This window comes from Syngnathus typhle, linkage group LG13, assembly GCF_033458585.1.
Source record: "Syngnathus typhle isolate RoL2023-S1 ecotype Sweden linkage group LG13, RoL_Styp_1.0, whole genome shotgun sequence".
In the NCBI taxonomy this organism is placed as follows: Eukaryota; Metazoa; Chordata; class Actinopteri; order Syngnathiformes; family Syngnathidae; genus Syngnathus; species Syngnathus typhle.
This window is the reverse complement of record NC_083750.1, coordinates 3,482,965-3,500,256: the sequence shown is the minus strand read 5'-3', so window position 1 is coordinate 3,500,256 and position 17,292 is coordinate 3,482,965. Positions and strand designations below refer to the sequence as shown.

The 17,292-nt window shown below is 45.7% G+C and overlaps 3 protein-coding genes across 3 annotated transcripts; all 3 read right to left on the bottom strand.

Moving 5' to 3' along the window:
* Positions 1–1,687: 1,687 nt before the first annotated feature.
* aire (autoimmune regulator) lies at positions 1,688–6,615 on the bottom strand. The gene is made up of 11 exons (XM_061295705.1): positions 6,521–6,615; positions 6,193–6,388; positions 5,920–6,088; positions 5,731–5,808; positions 5,511–5,614; positions 5,326–5,447; positions 5,170–5,239; positions 4,983–5,080; positions 4,837–4,894; positions 3,098–3,529; positions 1,688–2,861 (listed from the first exon to the last, which is right to left on the bottom strand). Exons 1-11 carry the CDS (start codon positions 6,613–6,615, stop codon positions 2,790–2,792), a joined length of 1,494 nt encoding a protein of 497 aa, XP_061151689.1. The 3' UTR covers positions 1,688–2,789.
* A 1,720-nt stretch (positions 6,616–8,335) lies between these two features.
* rab6bb (RAB6B, member RAS oncogene family b) lies at positions 8,336–13,190 on the bottom strand. The gene is made up of 8 exons (XM_061295633.1): positions 12,925–13,190; positions 11,748–11,806; positions 11,400–11,453; positions 10,875–10,980; positions 10,644–10,755; positions 10,475–10,568; positions 9,586–9,652; positions 8,336–9,012 (listed from the first exon to the last, which is right to left on the bottom strand). Exons 1-8 carry the CDS (start codon positions 12,992–12,994, stop codon positions 8,948–8,950), a joined length of 627 nt encoding a protein of 208 aa, XP_061151617.1. The 5' UTR covers positions 12,995–13,190; the 3' UTR covers positions 8,336–8,947.
* Positions 13,191–13,594: 404 nt separating this feature from the next.
* Positions 13,595–16,894, bottom strand: LOC133165810 (espin-like protein). The gene is made up of 4 exons (XM_061295704.1): positions 16,816–16,894; positions 16,328–16,449; positions 16,058–16,219; positions 13,595–15,210 (listed from the first exon to the last, which is right to left on the bottom strand). Exons 1-4 carry the CDS (start codon positions 16,892–16,894, stop codon positions 13,816–13,818), a joined length of 1,758 nt encoding a protein of 585 aa, XP_061151688.1. The 3' UTR covers positions 13,595–13,815.
* Between the last annotated feature and the right edge of the window lie 398 nt (positions 16,895–17,292).

Here is a 17,292-nt window from a genome sequence, read left to right as displayed (position 1 = left end):
AATCTGTAACAAGGTAGCGTTTGACCACAATCTAGTTATCTGCCAAATTTGGACAGTGTGACATTTTTTTCAAATGGACACCATTTCAGAAGCGTGGAAGCATGCTGGCAATAATCAATCAAAATTGCCCAATGTTGGTCTCCAAAGAGTTAGCAGTAGCTGTCACTGCTTAACTTGACAGCAAATTTGGCATCCTAGCTAAAGAACTCAAGTACAAACAAGTCCATTTCCAAGAGGTCGTTTGACTTGTTGACATTTTGGTTTCATGGTGCGCACTGAGCATCTTATCTGTAAAAGGCTCAGTCATTTCCCAAGTTTTGCAGGAATGCTCGACATCTGCCAGCCCGGCTTTCCTCTCTGGTCTAATTGCGAGCGGGCTGCAGGGTCAGTCCACTCCGCTAGCGCTGCTGTCCCACATGAGGAATGCAAACAAGCGGGAAACTCTTCCAAGAATCCACAGTTGAGGACCTTTCTGGAATGTCCTAACGAGGCCGCGCTGGCGTGTTTACGCTTCCGGGCCCATGGCAAACCTGCAATCTGCCCCCACTGGCGTGTCATTATCCTCGCTCTTTGGTGGACGTGGACAAACGCATTCCTTCTCCTCCGTTTTGTGAAGCAAACATTTGGATGCAGAGACGAAAGCGAGGATGGTGTTTTCAAATAAACAAGCAAGCCACTTTCAATTAGGAAGCATAGACAAAATTTGCAATCAAACTTAGTAACGGACAGACCCTGACACTGGAATCTTTGTCTTCATCTGAATAAATTGAAAACTTTTGATATATGTTTTAACAACGTGAGCATGTTGACAGTGTGTTCTCCCTCAGCTCACACTATGTTCTGGTCTCCTTCAGATAAAAAAAGCGTTGCTGGTGAGTTTATTGACTTCACCAGCGCTCTTACGTAACTGTGGAATGTTGGAAGTGGACCGTTGTACTAAATCAACAGATTGTACAATTAAATGAGGACATTCCTGACCAGGCAGGTCACCAAGAAACCGAAAAAAAACTCAGCATAGCCAAGCACACATGTGGAAGGCAAAGTTGCTTTGAAAATGTCTGTAAGCAAGGCTTTGACACAAAACGCTGACCGGCGGCGTTTGTTTACTCAACTGCAGCTGGGGGTGGAGTCAGAAAGGATCAAGGTTGCACAGGAACACCAATGAAGTTATGCCTTCAAAAAAAATTTTTTTTGTTTTTAACCATTTGATGCTTATATTGTAGCTATTGCTAATATTTAAAAGCCGTGGCCAGGCACTTCTATTGACAACATCACTGTAAATGGCGCAAGAAGTCAAGTAGGCTGGAGACTTTTACTTGCACAAATGTGCTTTTTGAAATCACATTAAACAACGGTAGTTGAACGAAAAGCTGAAACTTTACAAACTTGTCTTTACCTGGTTTCGAAGGAAATTCCTCATCATCAATTGTAGACAGCTCTGGTTCCGAGTCCATCTGCTCGCTTTGTAGAAGACAGTGCTCCATTTCATCTTTAGTCACAAATTACGTTTTGGACACAACATGATTGTTTACAAATATGAACTAGAGTGAGAGTTTGTGAATAAATGTGTGAGAGCCTCGAAAGCCGTTCAGCGACACTGCTTTTGCAGCAGAGAAAAAAAGTCATTAAAAAAAATAAACCGAATTTGTCAAATCTTGTCAAAAACACGACTCATCGGGACTTACTTTTTCATGTCACTAAGACATATTTTTATCTCTGTAAAACTGAGTTCAAATAAGATTAAGTGTGTGACTGAAAGCTGAAAAGAAGGCAGGGAACTAAAAACATTGAGAAACACCTGGACAAGGCACAAGTGGCTGAGGGAGCTGATAGGAAAACACAAAGGCCTAAGAGGCCAGGGGGAAACCATGAAACAAGGACCTCACGAGACAGACGTGGAAAAAAGAAACAACAGCACAACTACAAAAACTAATTCAAAGCCAAAATATCATGACAGCACGGTTGTGTTGGACTGCCCCCGGAGGCCAGGTTGTACACAGCAGAAAGAGCAGAGTAAAGAAATGACCTTTGATGCACTAACTGTTTTCATTCTTTACTTCTACTTAAAGGTATACATGCAAATAAAAATGGATGCTATTAAGTTCTCACAAAGTAAAAGTCAAAGTCATTGTAAAATGTTGCATTCCACCACCAGCAGCAGCAGCAGCAGCAGCAGCAGTTTTGCAGCCAAGAAGTATGTTAGCAGATGTTTGGTACGCAGCTGCAATGGCGGCTCTTTGGCCTGAACTGAGGGATCGAGTGCATACTTGCTCCACATTCTGACGCCATCCGATGAGCTCTCCTTTCTGGCCTCCCATGTTTCGCATATACCGAGTGGTGTAAAAATGTCAGGCTAAAACTCTGAAAATCGCATGACAAAAACAAAATCTCGCATCGGAGTCTTGGAGGAATTCCCGCGTGATGGAGGCCTCCAGTACGTTCATACCTCACCGGATTAAAACCATCTGTTGCCCGCCATGTGAGTGGCAATTTGCTAAACGCTAGACTGTGCAACTGCCATCCGGGCGCCAGGACAACTTCCAATGGCAACTCCTGGCAGGGAAGCAATTCTTTAAGCAGATACGGCCGGCGGGACCCCCTGACCCCAACCCAAATGAGACTCAAATCAAACATACCACGCTGCAAAAATAAATTGCTAAAAACATGCTTCGAGAATTCAATTTCTTCTATTGCAGAATTTCTCATCCAAAATCTAAAACAGACATTTGTCTTTTTTTTGCACAATGACTAAATTGTTGTCAGCAGTCATTGTCAAAATTGATTCCAAGTCACTGATAGCCTCCGTGAAGAGGTTGAGGGATGTTGTGAAAAGCCCATTGCAGGAGGCCATCCAGGGACGCCTGCTGACACACACACACACACGCACACACACACACGCGCACACGCACACACACACGCAAACACAGACACACACACACACATACACACAGTTGCATTCCAAAAAATGCGCCACGCAATGCGATGCAATAACGCAATGCTCCCCAGCACATCTGACTCTAATTTATGCAGCCCCCCCCACCTCTCCCTAATACATACTTCACATACTACATCATGTATGCAACTGAACACCACTCACGTCTCCAAGGATGGAGTCCAATTCATCCAATTGGTCTTTGTGTACAGATGAGTTCTGTTCGTGGCCACATGGATTATGGACCGATGCGGGAAGCTGAAAAACAGTAAAAAGCAGGCAGGTCATTGTGCCCCCTTTTTCAAGGAGAATACAGTCAAACCTCGGTTTTCGAACGTCCCCGTTCTCTAACAAATCGGAATTCAAGCAAAAAATTCGAGATTTTTTTGCTTCAGTTGTCGAACAAAATTCGGAGGTCGAACCTCGCGAGATGAGCCGGGAGGACTCGAGAAAACCTGACCGCGCGGCCCGGATGTCGCCTGACTCCGTTGTTATTGTATTAATCTCATGCCTCCAAAGAAAGCAAGTGGGAGCAGTAAAGCCATCATAAAAAACAAAGACGCTCTTAAAAGAATGCGACAGTGAACTCCCGGCGCGCTGCAGTTGCGCGATCGGACTAAATTAAGCTCCCTGCGCACTGAAGTCCACTTAAATTTTGGAAAGTACATCAGGACTATAAAAGTATTTTCTAGATTTCAACGACGGCTCTGTCACAATAATGCGACCTGCGCGATGCAGTTGCGCGGTCGGCGACGCGCTACTGTTGCGCGTTCGGCGGTGTGCTGCAGTTGCGCGATCGGACAAAATTAAGTTCCCTGCGCACTTAAGTCCACTTAAATTTTGGAAAGTACATCAGTACTTTAAAAATATTCTCTAAATTTTAGCGACGGCTCTGTCACAATACTGCGACCAGCGCGGTGCAGTTGCGCGGTAGGCGACGCGCGACGGTTGCGCGTTCGGCGGTGCGCTGCAGTTGCGCCATCGGACATAATTAAGCTCCCTGCGCACTGATGTCCACTTAAATTTTGGAAAGTACCGTATTAGGACTTTAAAAAGGTTCACTTAAATTTTGGAAAGTACATCAGGACTTTAAAACTATTTTCTAAATTTCAGCGACGGCTCTGTCACAATAATGCGACCAGCGCGGTGCAGTTGCGCGGTCGGCGACGCGCTAGGGTTGCGCGTTCGGCGGTGCGCTCCAGTTGCGCGATCAGATAAAATTAAGATTCTGCGCAGTGCGCACTTAGGTCCACTTAAACTTTGGAAAGTACTACATCAGGACTTTATCATTATTTTCTAAATTCTAGCGACGGCTCTGTCACAATAATGCGATCAGCCCGCTGCAGTTGCGCGGTCGGCGACACGCTACGGTTGCGCGTTCGGCGACGCGCTATACGGTTGCGCGTTCGGCGGTGCACTGCAGTTGCGCGATCGGACAAAAATCTTGGAACGGGTTACATTTTTATCTATTATTTGTAATGGGGAAAGTAGATTTGGAATTCGACCGATTCGCTTCTCGAACCGCCTTCTGGAACGGTTTGTGGTCGAAAACCGAGGTTTGACTGTACTTGGAATGATCCTAAAATTCCATGCTTAGAATTAATGGTGCAGTCCAAAATGAAGTGGCAGAGCTAAAACAACACCAAAAAAGGTCTTACAAAGCAAAACATTCTCAAAAAAATACTGATAGAGATTCATTATTTGGTCTCTTTTGGGAACAGGTGACAATGTAGGATCAAATCCACAGAAAAATCTGAAAATACCCAAAAGTCAATTATGGCACCTGGGGGCGGGGTGATAGCATGTTTGTTGGGGGGGCACTTCTAGCTAGCTCTGCCAGTGGGGTGGATTTGTTCCCACTTTCCAGGGGGCGCCATCGAGCAAGTGGAAGTATAGCAACCCACCTGTGGTAAGGATTTGGCTTCCTTTGCGATGGAGCATGACAGACAGATGGATGTCCCGCTAGCAAACACACAAGGCGGCATGTCACATTCATGTCACATTTGTGCTTTTTTTTTTTTTTCTCCTCATCTCATGGGTTGGGACTTACAGCGGGAAGTGGCAGTGGTGGTGGTAAGGCTGGGAACACTGGAGGCAGCGACTGAGGTCCTCTCCTCCCAGGTGACAAAAACCACACGAGTCTGCCCACTACGTTTTGGAGACAAGTCAAACGTTTCAGCCAGCAAAAAAAGTGTGTCGTGTGTGAGCGGTAAAATGTGTCAATATCACTGATTTACTTGCAAAGCATGTTGGCTTTTCTGTACTTGGTGCCCTGTGCCGCTGCAGTCTTTACAACACCAAGAACCACTGCACAAGCAAAAGTGCACAATTAGCAACCTTTGCCGACACGCCATCATGCACACATGTCTGGTCTCCTTCGTTGAAGCCCGAACCTCGGGACAGATGCCAGCGGAGGGTCCAGGCAGGTTAAGTGGAACGCTCGAGGACATCCGTCACAACAGATCAACTCGCCTCCATCTTTGCACACGGCGCACTCGTCGTCGTTGTGATGGTTCTGCATGCACACACTCATGCAAATACCATACATGTGATGGATGATGTTACGTTCCCGTGGTACCTGTCCAGAGGCTGCTATTGTCTCCCTCTGGTGTTGAAAGGTTGCCATGACAGCTTTGGATTTGTAAAAGTCTCCTGGCGGCTTGATGGACTTTTTGGAGGACCCTGAGGAGAAAACATCAGGTATCAGGATCTTCAATAGTGCCATTTATGAAAAAAAGACTTTTGCACAAGTGCAACAAAAACTTCCATGGAGAGAGACAGTAAGCACGTTGTTCTACCTGCAGTTCCAGCGCTCGTCTTGGCGCGATATTGATCTTCTCTATCCTCGCGGCTCCTCTTTTTCCTCTTGCCATCACCTGCTGCATTGTAATAAAGCGGCAATTCATCATGCAAAAACTGACACGAGAATCATTGAAATGAACGGCGACGGCGCGGCTAAGAGCTCAACGTCAGTGAACGTCACGTACTGGCTTTGTGGAGCAATGCTTGCAGTTTGGGATAGCTGTCCAGGTTATAGGCCTTGTTCAGGTTCCTCCAGAAGGCCTTGATGGTGGAGGTGCTCTGCTCCAATACCCAAGAGAGCAGAGAGTACATGGCCTTGTGGATCCCGTCTCGCCGTGCCTCCGCCTCCATGTCCTAACAGAAAAAACAAAGACCTCAACTTGAGTTTGTTCATTCCCAAGTGTCCAACTATGAACATTTCCAGAAATTCCTCATCTGAACTTCAAAATTAGCCTCACCTTCAGCATCTGCTCACTGATGATGTTCTTGTCAGCCAAGCCGTGAACCAGAGGGAAGGCGTCGTGCACGGCCATGGCGATGTCCGTGCGAAGACCTCTCAAGAGCGAGCCCAGGTTGGCCTCGGCGAGGGACATGATGCACTTGAGTGAGACCGCCGACTCGCCGGAGTGCCCTTTTTCATGGACAGGGTGTGGCCTACCGAGTAAAAAAAATCATCATTTACATCTTGAGAGGTCAAAGATCATGTTTGTACTTGAAAACATACTGCTTGCAATTATTGTTTGAAAGTTAATATTTTTCAAACTTGCAAAAGGTACAAATACTCACCTTGGAATCCAATGACATGGGGTGCAGTAGTGTACCCTGAGGGACACCCAAATTCCTTCAACTGAATCCACCACTAATGTAACTGTCTGCCACATCCAGAGACCCAAGAGAGAGAGGGGGGGGGGGTGAGTAACATCCAGGGGAATACCTCAGAGGTGGTGTCAGTTAAGTCGTCCAAATAGGTTCTTTCCAGTTCAGCTTGACGTCAGCACCAAACCAGAAAGAACTCCTCTGCAAAATAATTTTGTATAAATGTTTTATTGTTTGAAATAAAATAAAATAAAATGAAATCAGCCTTGTGGAAAAGGCTGCCTAAAATTAAACATCATATCAAGTAAACGTCCGGAAAATAAAATACGCCTTGCGTACAATGTGCTATAAAATAAGATATAAAAAATTAATTCATATAATACAGTTAATAGACAAGGAATGGAATAGAATAAAATAAAAGCAAAACTATGGAATAAATTAAAATAAAGAAGGACAAGCTTTGTGGATAAGGTGCCTTCAAACAAAATAAAACATTAAATGAAAGAAAAGAAATCAAAATACACATTGCAGACAAGATCAAATCAACCATCAAATGCATTAAAAATAAAACAAATGTCAAATGAAACAATCCCATCCCCAAAGCAGCAGTCAAAATAAAAGTTTTGAAATTAAAGCAATTTTTACTTGACTAAATATGAAATGGACTTAATTCAAATAAGTCTGTGAATTGAGTAAGGCATTGTAAAAGCAGGTTGTAATGAAATGACATTGAAGCTAAAATAAAAAATAAAATAAATTAAAATTCAAGAAATGAGGCTCCAAGCTAGCTCACGCATTCGATGCACTTTCATCCCGCTTGGCGCCGCCACGCAAGTGTTGCGAGTTAGGAGAGTGAAGCCCTTTAATGTGTCATTTATTAATCATGAAACATTATTACATTATTCATACTGGTGAACAAGGACCACTTGTACAGAGAGGACGTTCACGACATACATCTTACATTATTATATACAGTGCAGTGCATTACGGTGGATCGTTATATGCTTTCTTTGTTTTGTTTTTTTCCGGGATGGAGGGACGGGCAACAATTAGGAAAGGACTGGGTGCCAGAGGTGCTTTTCTTTTTTGTACATTATTATGAATATTATTATTGTTGTTGATCTTTTTTAAAGCACAGTACAATTTCTATAAAAGTTGAACCCAACGAGAGAGACAGAAAGAGAGAGCGAGAGAGAGACAGAGAGAGAGTGCCACGTCTTTCACAGCTACCGTTATGTGAGCCTACAGGAAATTGCGTGAGATGTGATATTAATGCTATCGAGAGAAAGACAGAGCGAGATGCTAGACAACATTCCGAGAGCAGTCAGGCCAGGTTTAAAAAGAGAGAGAGAGAGAGAGAGAGAGAGAGAGAGAGAGAGAGAGAGAGAGAGAGAGAGAGAGAGAGAGAGAAAGAGAGAGAAAGAGAGAGAAAGAGAGAGAGAAAGAGAGAGAGAAAGAGAGAGAAGAGAGAGAGAGAAAGAGAGAGAAAGAGAGAGAGAAAGAGAGAGAAAGAGAGAGAAAGAGAGAGAGAAAGAGAGAGAGAAAGAGAGAGAAAGAGAGAGAGAAAGAGAGAGAAAGAGAGAGAAAGAGAGAGAGAAAGAGAGAGAAAGAGAGAGAAAGAGAGAGAGAAAGAGAGAGAAAGAGAGAGAGAAGAGAGAGAAAGAGAGAGAAAGAGAGAAGAGAAGAGAAGAGAGAGAAGAGAGAGAGAAAGAGAGAGAGAGAGAAAGAGAAGAGAGAGAGAAAGAGAGAGAGAAGAGAGAGAGAAAGAGAGAGAGAAAGAAGAGAGAGAGAAAGAGAGAGAAAGAGAGAGAGAAAGAGAGAGAGAAAGAGAGAGAGAAAGAGAGAGAGAAAGAGAGAAAGAGAGAAAGAGAGAGAGAAAGAGAGAGAGAGAGAGAGAAAGAGAGAGAGAGAAATAAATCGGATCAGTGTGCATGCGTGCTGTAGACATTCAAACGTGTTCCGCCATTTTAGGAGGGGGGGGGGTGGCCGACCAACACTCCACTGACTAGCCCCTCCCCTAGAACTCTCTTTTTATGCTTAGGTTTTATTTTTGGCGCTTTCCCTGTTTATATATATATAAAAAATACAAAACATAACAGCGAAAAGAAATTAGTTTCCCTTTGCAATAATTTTCTACTCCCCCCCACCACCAAAAAAGGGTTTGTGTTCCTTTTCATTTTCTCTCTTTTTTCCTCCGGTCACTTACATATTGACAAAGTATACAATATTTTACAACTGAACAACTGATTGCGAGAGAACGTTTGATGTGTCCGATCTGATACATCCTAGAGTACATCCAATTGGAGTCAGAGTCAACTGTAGGCTAACCAGGAAGTAGTTTAAGCAACACAACAAGCCAATGGCGTGAAGGGAGCTGTGGCCAATCACAGCTCGGCATTAACATGAGCACCCGGCCTCGGGGACGCTCGGCTCCGCCGGTTTGTCCAGCTTGATGTCGATCACTGGCAAAGTGATGCTTAAGGAAAAATACAAAGCGATACGATAGATACTAAAAATATATAATACGACAGATAATAAGGTGTAGTCTAGTATGGAAAGGTCAGTGCAATGCAGTATAATGCATGGTTTGGTATGGTACAGTGTGGTGGTGGCAGTGGCGGTGTTCCCCAGGGTTCAATTGTGGGGCCTCTGCTGTTTAACCCAGGGTTGCATCTTGAGAAAACATGGCATTTCATCTGGCTAAGGGCTAGCATTGCATAGCATAATGCAGGGTAAAATCCTTTCCGCTAGATCAGGGGTCTCAAACTCCAGTCCTCGGGGTCCGCATTCCTACATGTTTTCCAAGTTTCCCTCGTTAAACACACCTGATTCAAATGATCAGTTCATCCTCACGTTCTGCAGGAGCCTGATAATTGAATCAGGTGTGTTTAACGAGGGAAACCTGGAAAACATGCAGGAATGCGGCCCCCGAGGACTGGAGTTTGAGACCCCTGCGCTAGATGCTAGTGTATGAGGATATATTCCAAATGAAGCCGACATTTCGGCTCACTCATCAGTGACTTAGTTAAGGATACTGCCTTCAGGATTGGCATCATCAAGGCTCTCCATCCCGGGAAGAGCTGCTGCGACGCGACGAAACAGCTTGGAGAAGGCAGAAGGACAAATCCTACTCATATACAAGGCATTGTTTTGGACATGATGTGTGCGGTGTCTGGAATGCAAATACCGTTTTTTCTCCATGTATAATGCGCCCCCATGTATAATACGCACCCTAAAAATGGCATGTCGATGCTGGAAAAAAGCCTGTACCCATGTATAATACGCACCCAAATTTTGACTCCTACTTAAGTCTGTAAACGTATAAATTATTTCAGAAAAAAGATCATCTTTGGGAACAACCGGATGTTATTCTGCCGGTCAGTATCACTGCGCATGCGCTAGCAAACTCGATAGCGAAGAGATGTTTCGGATTTGTGTAGGGTACATTGTGACAGCAAACGAGCAGGTGATTGAGCAAGCGTCTGATACGAGGGCATTGTGTTCGTATGGAGCGTGTTTGAAGTGAACAGCAGAGAAGAAAGCGCATCTGTAATGGCGGCCTCCGTATCATATCCGGATAAAAAAAATAAAAATAAAAATACATATATATATTTTTTTTGTACCCATGTATATTGCGCACCCCAGATTTTAGGACAATAAATTTGTTAAATTTTGCGCATTATACATGGAAAAAAACGGTACTTCAGTAGAATGTTCACTATGTCCACTTTTTTTGTTCCACGGCCACTTTCACTTTTCCTGCACTGCATTTCCAAAACAAAACATAGACTTTTCCTTTGATATATTTCCTTTAACCATCATCGTGACTGCAGAATAAAATCCAAAGACTGTTAGGACATTCGAAAACGCTTCACGTTGTAAATGGCTTTAGACATTCCCGTAGTGATGCGAGCGGCTCGTCACCTGCTTGACATTGCAGCCCGTCTTGGCGCTGGTCTCAATGAACATGACGTTCAGCTCTTTGGCTCTCTGCTCTCCCTCCTCGATGGTGATTTGCCTGACCGGGGGGGGCAGGCGCGCCGTTACCATTGCATCCGTCCTCCTGGTGAGCAACATGCCACCGCCATCTCACCTCTTCTCCTCCAGGTCCGTCTTGTTGCCCACCAGCATGATGATGACATCACTTCCTCTCTCGGTCCTGACGTCGTCGATCCACTTGCAGGTCTGCTGAAACGAGTTGACATCTGGGGAGGAATTCGTCAATTGATTTCAATGAAGCCAACGAGAACAATAGCGGCTTACGCCACTTTTGCACAAAACTTTTCTTTTTAATTCCATTTGGTTTCTTTTCAATGCTGCTCACTTGTGATGTCGTAGACCACCACAGCCACCGTGGAGTCTCGTATGTAGCTCGGGATGAGGCTCCGGAAGCGTTCTTGTCCGGCCGTGTCCCACAGCTGCAGCCTCACCTACACATGTGGACAGCAGACTCACTTTAGGAGCCACTTGGCAACTATGCACTTTGCACTGCCTCCACACACACACGCACACACGCACACACACACTAAAAAATCAGTCAAGAAGTTTAAGCAGACTGATGCTATTAGCTGCAGAAATAACCTTTGGCTAATCGTGTTAGGCAGAAATGAAATCCAATCATGGATTTGTCAAAGCGAGGGGAAACGGGAGTTTTTTTTCCTTCTTCTTCTTCCCACTGAGCTCAAATAACACTTTATTCAGCAAGGAACACTTGTAAAGGGACGCACGCACAAACCAATAATCAGGTCAAGTTTTAAAATTTTTTCAAAGGCTTCGAGCAGATGCCGACCATAGTGAACGTTAAATCGGTTCAACATTTGCGATCACAAGGACAAGCGTTGTTCCTTACTGTTCGGTCCTCCAGGTACATGGTCTTGGAGAGGAAGTCGATCCCAATGGTAGCCTGCGGCGCACAAGGAGAAAGACTCATTTGCAGCTTCATTCATTCCAAACGAGCTAAGAGAACTCGAGGGTGGAGCAATAAATCCAACTTTATCTGATGGACTTTAATTGTCTTCTTTGGGATCTAATCGCGCAGCCGAGGACGAGATAAGTCCATATTCATTTATTACCATAATATTGCTTCACTGGCCGTTTGTGATAACATGACCAAGATTAATAACTTAATCGGTTAAAAACAAGATTGCAATCGGGATTAAAGGCACTATTATTACATACAAGCAAAGATCTGACATACCTGGTATGTGTTGTCAAAACTGTCATACATGAATCTGGTGATGAGAGACGTTTTTCCCACTGAAAGATAGCAGAAGGATATTCAAGAGCACACGTGACAAGATGAATTTGAACTTTTTTCGACCAATAAACCCAAAAGTCGATTTGTCTTCTATTCTGAGCAGTACAATTTAATTATTTGACTTATTTTTCCTCCAGTACTCTTTGGATCTGCACTCGCTGATGCACAACGCCAGAAATAATATCATATATAAAATCTAAAATGATAATGGCATAAAGGTATGATGTATTTTTTTTCATCTACTCTTCATGGTGGAAGCTGCCTTCTGGCTGGGCCTGGAGAGCCCAAATGCTTTCGTTTAGGGTTGCACACACGCACACACAGACACACACAGACACACACACCCACGCACACACGAGCAGGGCTTTGGGCAGGGCCTCTATTCAGCACCACGGACAGCAATGTTGCAGCACGAGGCCACACGAACGCAACAACACACACATTAATGGCGTGCTCTTTTTTTCCAACTCTATTCTCGATGTCCTGCCATTTGTCTGCATTACACACACATTGTACAAAACGGGTATTGTGCACAAAAGTGTTGTGTAATGTGACGTATTTTGGTGTGCGCTTGTTTTACGAGTGGGGACGTGCCGGAGGGGTGCAGAATGAAGCAGACATCGGCAGCCTTGGGTGTGTCCCGAACTGACACTTGCATGGGACTCGTGCACAAACAACGCCATTCTATGACATCATCACGTTATGGGTGCCTTTAACAGAGTATAAAAGAAATGAAATGATTACGAAGAGCTAGATTTATTTCTTAATAAAGAGAAAAAAACAAAGAGATGGCTTGTGTTTGTGGGCCACTGCAGCACGTCTAAACACCGAAACACCGCCCCACGCAATGGAGACTAACAGCAGCAGTTTGTGATGAAGGAAAGGGGGGGGGGGCAGTTATCGATCCTATTTTGATTGGATTCGGTCGTACCTCGTCTCGGTTAACACATTTCCTCCACAAATGGACGCGAAAGGGCAAAAAAACCCAAACAGGCCTCACGTCATCTTTCGCAATCAAACAATGAAAGTCACCTTTTTGGATATTCGTGTCATAATAAAAAGATGTTTGTCGTGAAGGGTGGGGGTGCAAGGTAGCTTCGGCAATGCTATGACTCACCGCTCTGCTCTCCCAAAAAGACGAGTTTAAATTTCCGCAGGGGGTTCCCCAAATCTCCTCCGGCTGACATGATGGCGCTTATTTATTGTTGTTATTATCTTTAAGGGCGGATGATTGCAGCGGAAGAAAAGGTCCAGTCGTCTCTCCCGAGGCGGGCTGGCTCGTAGCAGCGGGCTGGTAACGGGGGCAGGAGGAGGAAGAGGAGGATGATGAGGATGATGATGTTCCTCTTCGCTTCGAATGATGGGATTGCAGCTTGGCGTCCTCCTGGCAGCTCGACGCCGCTTTTGCGCATGCGCGACCTCACCTATTTCCAGCCTCACCTTCTTGATTGAGGTGGAAAGTGGACGAGAGAGAGAGATGGTCAGTGTGGGACAAAAGTAGAGCTAGACTTTTCAAACGCACCTCTGGAGGGAAGGAAGGAAGGAAGGAAGGAAGGAAGGAAGGAAGGAAGGAAGGAAGGAAGGAAGGAAGGAAGGAAGGAAGGAAGGAAGGAAGGAAGGAAGGAAGGAAGGAAGGAAGGAAGGAAGGAAGGAAGGAAGGAAGGAAGGAAGGAAGGAAGGAAGGAAGGAAGGAAGGAAGGAAGGAAGGAAGGAAGGAAGGAAGGAAGGAAGGAAGGAAGGAAGGAAGGAAGGAAGGAAGGAAGGAAGGAAGGAAGGAAGGAAGGAAAGGGAAAGGATGGCAGTGCACTTTCAGTAGACTTTTTTTAATTCAAGTTAGCTTCATGAAATACTCCAACTTGTCCGACTTAATGTGGAAATTCAAACCTGCAGCACTCGGCTGTGAACCGCAAGAGCACCTGGCACAAAAAATCAATGTAAACAATGTTCTGTCCAAGTCACTTTCCCGCTCATGTCAAGTAACTCCGCTTGACCGGCTTTTGGAGTGTGGCTAATGTTCAAGATCAAAGATCTCTGCCTCCTTCTCCTTCCAGAAAGCAAAGCTGTGATCAATATATTGACAAATATCTTGGTTGTTGAAACAGGACAAGTCCGTGCCGCAACAGCCCTCATCCGGCAAAACACTCTGAACTACAACCGGCGGCGCCGGCTGGGCGTTTGTCTCCGAGCAGCTGAAGAATCGTCGTTTGATGTCATCGAAGCCGTCGCTCCAACATCGCCTTCCGGCTCGGATTTCCTCCAGAACCACCTTGTGGAATTCCCGCACGGTCTCCCAAGGGAAAGTCCCCAGATGGTCAAAGACTTCGAAGCAGAGCAGATGCCTCATCTTCCTCTCAAGCGGCGACAACTCCTGCTCCAAAATGTTGACGTAGCCCAGGATGAAGAGCTCCAAGGTCAAGCCATCGTGGCTCGCGGCTGTTTCGGACAAGAATTGTTCCGGAGAGAAGACACGAACTGGACTTTCGGACGAGGTCACAGGGAACGTTTGAGCAGCACGCAGCTGGAGTTTCTTCTTCCAGGAAGTCAACATCTTGTCCACCGCACTTCGCTTTTGGCATAAGCGAAAGAGGGAGGGGCTTTCCTGCTGGCCTCCTGGCCATTCGGCATTCCGCACGGCCGCCCGGTTGGAGATGGCCGCAGCTGACCTTTTCCAGTAACTGAGGAACAGCACGACTATGCGTTCTTTCCTGAGACTTGTGGTCTCTCTCACGGGTGAAACGCTGCTCAATGTTACATCACCTTTTGGCTCGTTCATCCCTACCAACTTGTCCTTTAAGGCCAGGCTAACCGGAACCACCCCGGCAAATGGATATGTGGCGCCAATTTGCCCTTCAAAGTTGGCTCGCAGGTTTTTGACGGACACTCCAGACTGACGGATCTCCTTCTCTGCTCGTTCCCTATTGCTGTCCAAGTGATGACCCGAAATGGACACTGACTGATGTCCGTTTGGTTCCGGCAGCATTTTCTTGAGCTGGTCTACTTCCAGACCGTCCCTTGAACCCTGCGGTCCCTTCATGCCGGCCTCCGTCGTGGTCTGGGTCAGGTTGGCCACCATCAGCGACACAGTCCTGATTATCTCGGAGATGCGGCCGCACCAGAGCGGCAGTGCTCGGCTTCCCTGTTGGTCCAGCTGCCGCAGAGCCTCCTGGTTCCAAGAGATGTTCACAATCTGGTCCGGTAACACAGACCTGAGTTCCTTCATCAACCTGGTCAGCTCCAGCTCGTAAGCCCGCTGACGCTTCTGGAGGCACAAGAGCTCAATCTGCTTTTGCAGATACAGCAAGTCTTCTTCGGTTAGAAGCTCACCAAAGGGCCCAAGAAGAGCATTGTGGCTCTGGGAGAACTTCCAGCCGTGCACAGGCGGCCACTCAGGCCTCATCAGGTCCTGTGAGAGGGTAGCAAATAGGGGTGTAAATCGCAGGTTTTGTCACAATACGATATCATATCGATACAAAGAACTACGATACGATATTTGCCGATATCTTAAAGCCTGCTGCGATTCATTCACGATATATCACGATATAGTGCTCTACGATCGATTTTTTTCTTTTTTAAATAAAAAATATAGAACAATATCCTGATTTATAACAATTCATAGGCAAAATCAACAAGGTACTGCAAACTCTTTATTTAGGAAATTACAAGAGTATTGTAGTATACAAAGTGCTTATTTTAACACTGAACTTTGATGTCGTGTTTTTTCTCTAAATGTGCGGCGAGATTTGTGCTCCCTGAATATTTGATCACCGCATGGCAGGATTTACAAACTGCACGTGTCTTGTCCATTGAGCCATCTTTTCTTTGGAATCCAAAGTGCTTCCAAACAAATGACTTGAAGCCTAAAGGGGAGCAAATTTCCTCGGCTTTTTGGACACTAGCCATAGCACCAGCCCAGGAGCCGCGTACTAGTTGTCGACTCCCCTTTCACGTGCCTGCTCTGCTCACAACACAACAACGCCGCGCACTGCTCCCGGAAAGAGGAAGCAAGGAACAATGAACTGGATTTCAAAATAAAGTCGCGTCTAATGTCCGAGGTCAAACACGGCGATATAAATCGATGTTTATGTTTAGCATCGATGCCAATAAATCGTAGAGCATTATATCGATTAATCGATGTGTATCGATGAATCGTTACACCCCTAGTAGCAAACAATAACAGATGGATGCTACGGAAATTAAAGGTTGACTTTGCGTGGAGGAAAGGTTAGAGTCCAACTTGAAGCGGATCGTACTCGTTTGCACGGGTGGTCCTCCCGCAGTTGCGTTTGCATCCATGTCACCATCACCTGACGTTTCCACTCGGCGATGGGGCGGCCGTCCTCGTCGTGAGTGGGCACCAGAGCCTCCGTGTCGGCCAAGATGGCATCCATGAGGGGTTCTTCCGGCGGCACCTTCTGGCCCTCAAGTTTCTGCAGGGAGTCATTGGAGCTGGTCTCCGTCGTGACCTGCCACATTTTCAGGGCCCGCATACGACCCGAAGCCACACAAGCAGTATAGCTCACCGTTTGTCCAGTAAAAATGGCTGTAGTGAGGCCAGCCCGCCTCAGTGACTTGATGGACTTGATGTGGGACATCAGAGTGAGATCTGGCTCTGGAGGCTTCAGCTGGTTGAATGATGTCATCACTGGGGACCAATCACAACAGCTCACATCTTTTTGTCACGCTCCCCCTTTTTTTGCAAACTGACCTACCAAATAAATAAAAAAAATGTACCAACTTCTGTTTGTAAATTGTTTGTCTTCCTTTACGGCTGGTCAAGAGGCCAGAGCCCATCCCCAGCACACCCTGGATTGGTCGCCGGCCAATTGTAGGTCACATACAGACAAAAGTATCGGAACAGCAAGGATGATTCCTTTATTTTTTTATGTTGTTGAAGCAATCTCGCTTTTATCTGGAAAAACAATTTGTGCTTGACTAGCGACCAGTCCAGGGTGTCGCTCGCCTGTTGTCCAGCACATGTGCATTGCGATGAACAACAAACTCCAATTACCTGAGGAGGCTGTGTGGATGTACTGCACGGATCCTGTCATTTGTCTTTCGGGAGCGATTGGAGATGAGCTCGAGGCCATTTCTGGGAGTCGAGGCAGCGGGAGCACCTCCTTGACCGGCTGTCGACAGTGCAAAGCAAAGCATAATTCATCTCCCCGGGGCCATTTTGAGACGCAACTGTTTGAAGTTGTGACATAATTGCATCAAGTGTCCTTTAAATGCATCGGCAGTTTTCCAGATTCATCATCGATCATTTACAATGTGTGATCTAAAATTTTGCTCTCCTCTGCTGACAACATTTGAAAAGTGGAAGTGAGCACCTTGCTATTCTCCATGTTTATTCCAGAGCAGCAGCAGCTTGAGCAACCTGAAAAAGAAAAAGCAGAGAAAGGGAGCGAGGCTTGGACCTCACATGGTGCATCTCTGAATACGCAAGAGGTAATCAAGCCCTTCTATAGCACACACACACACACGCGCG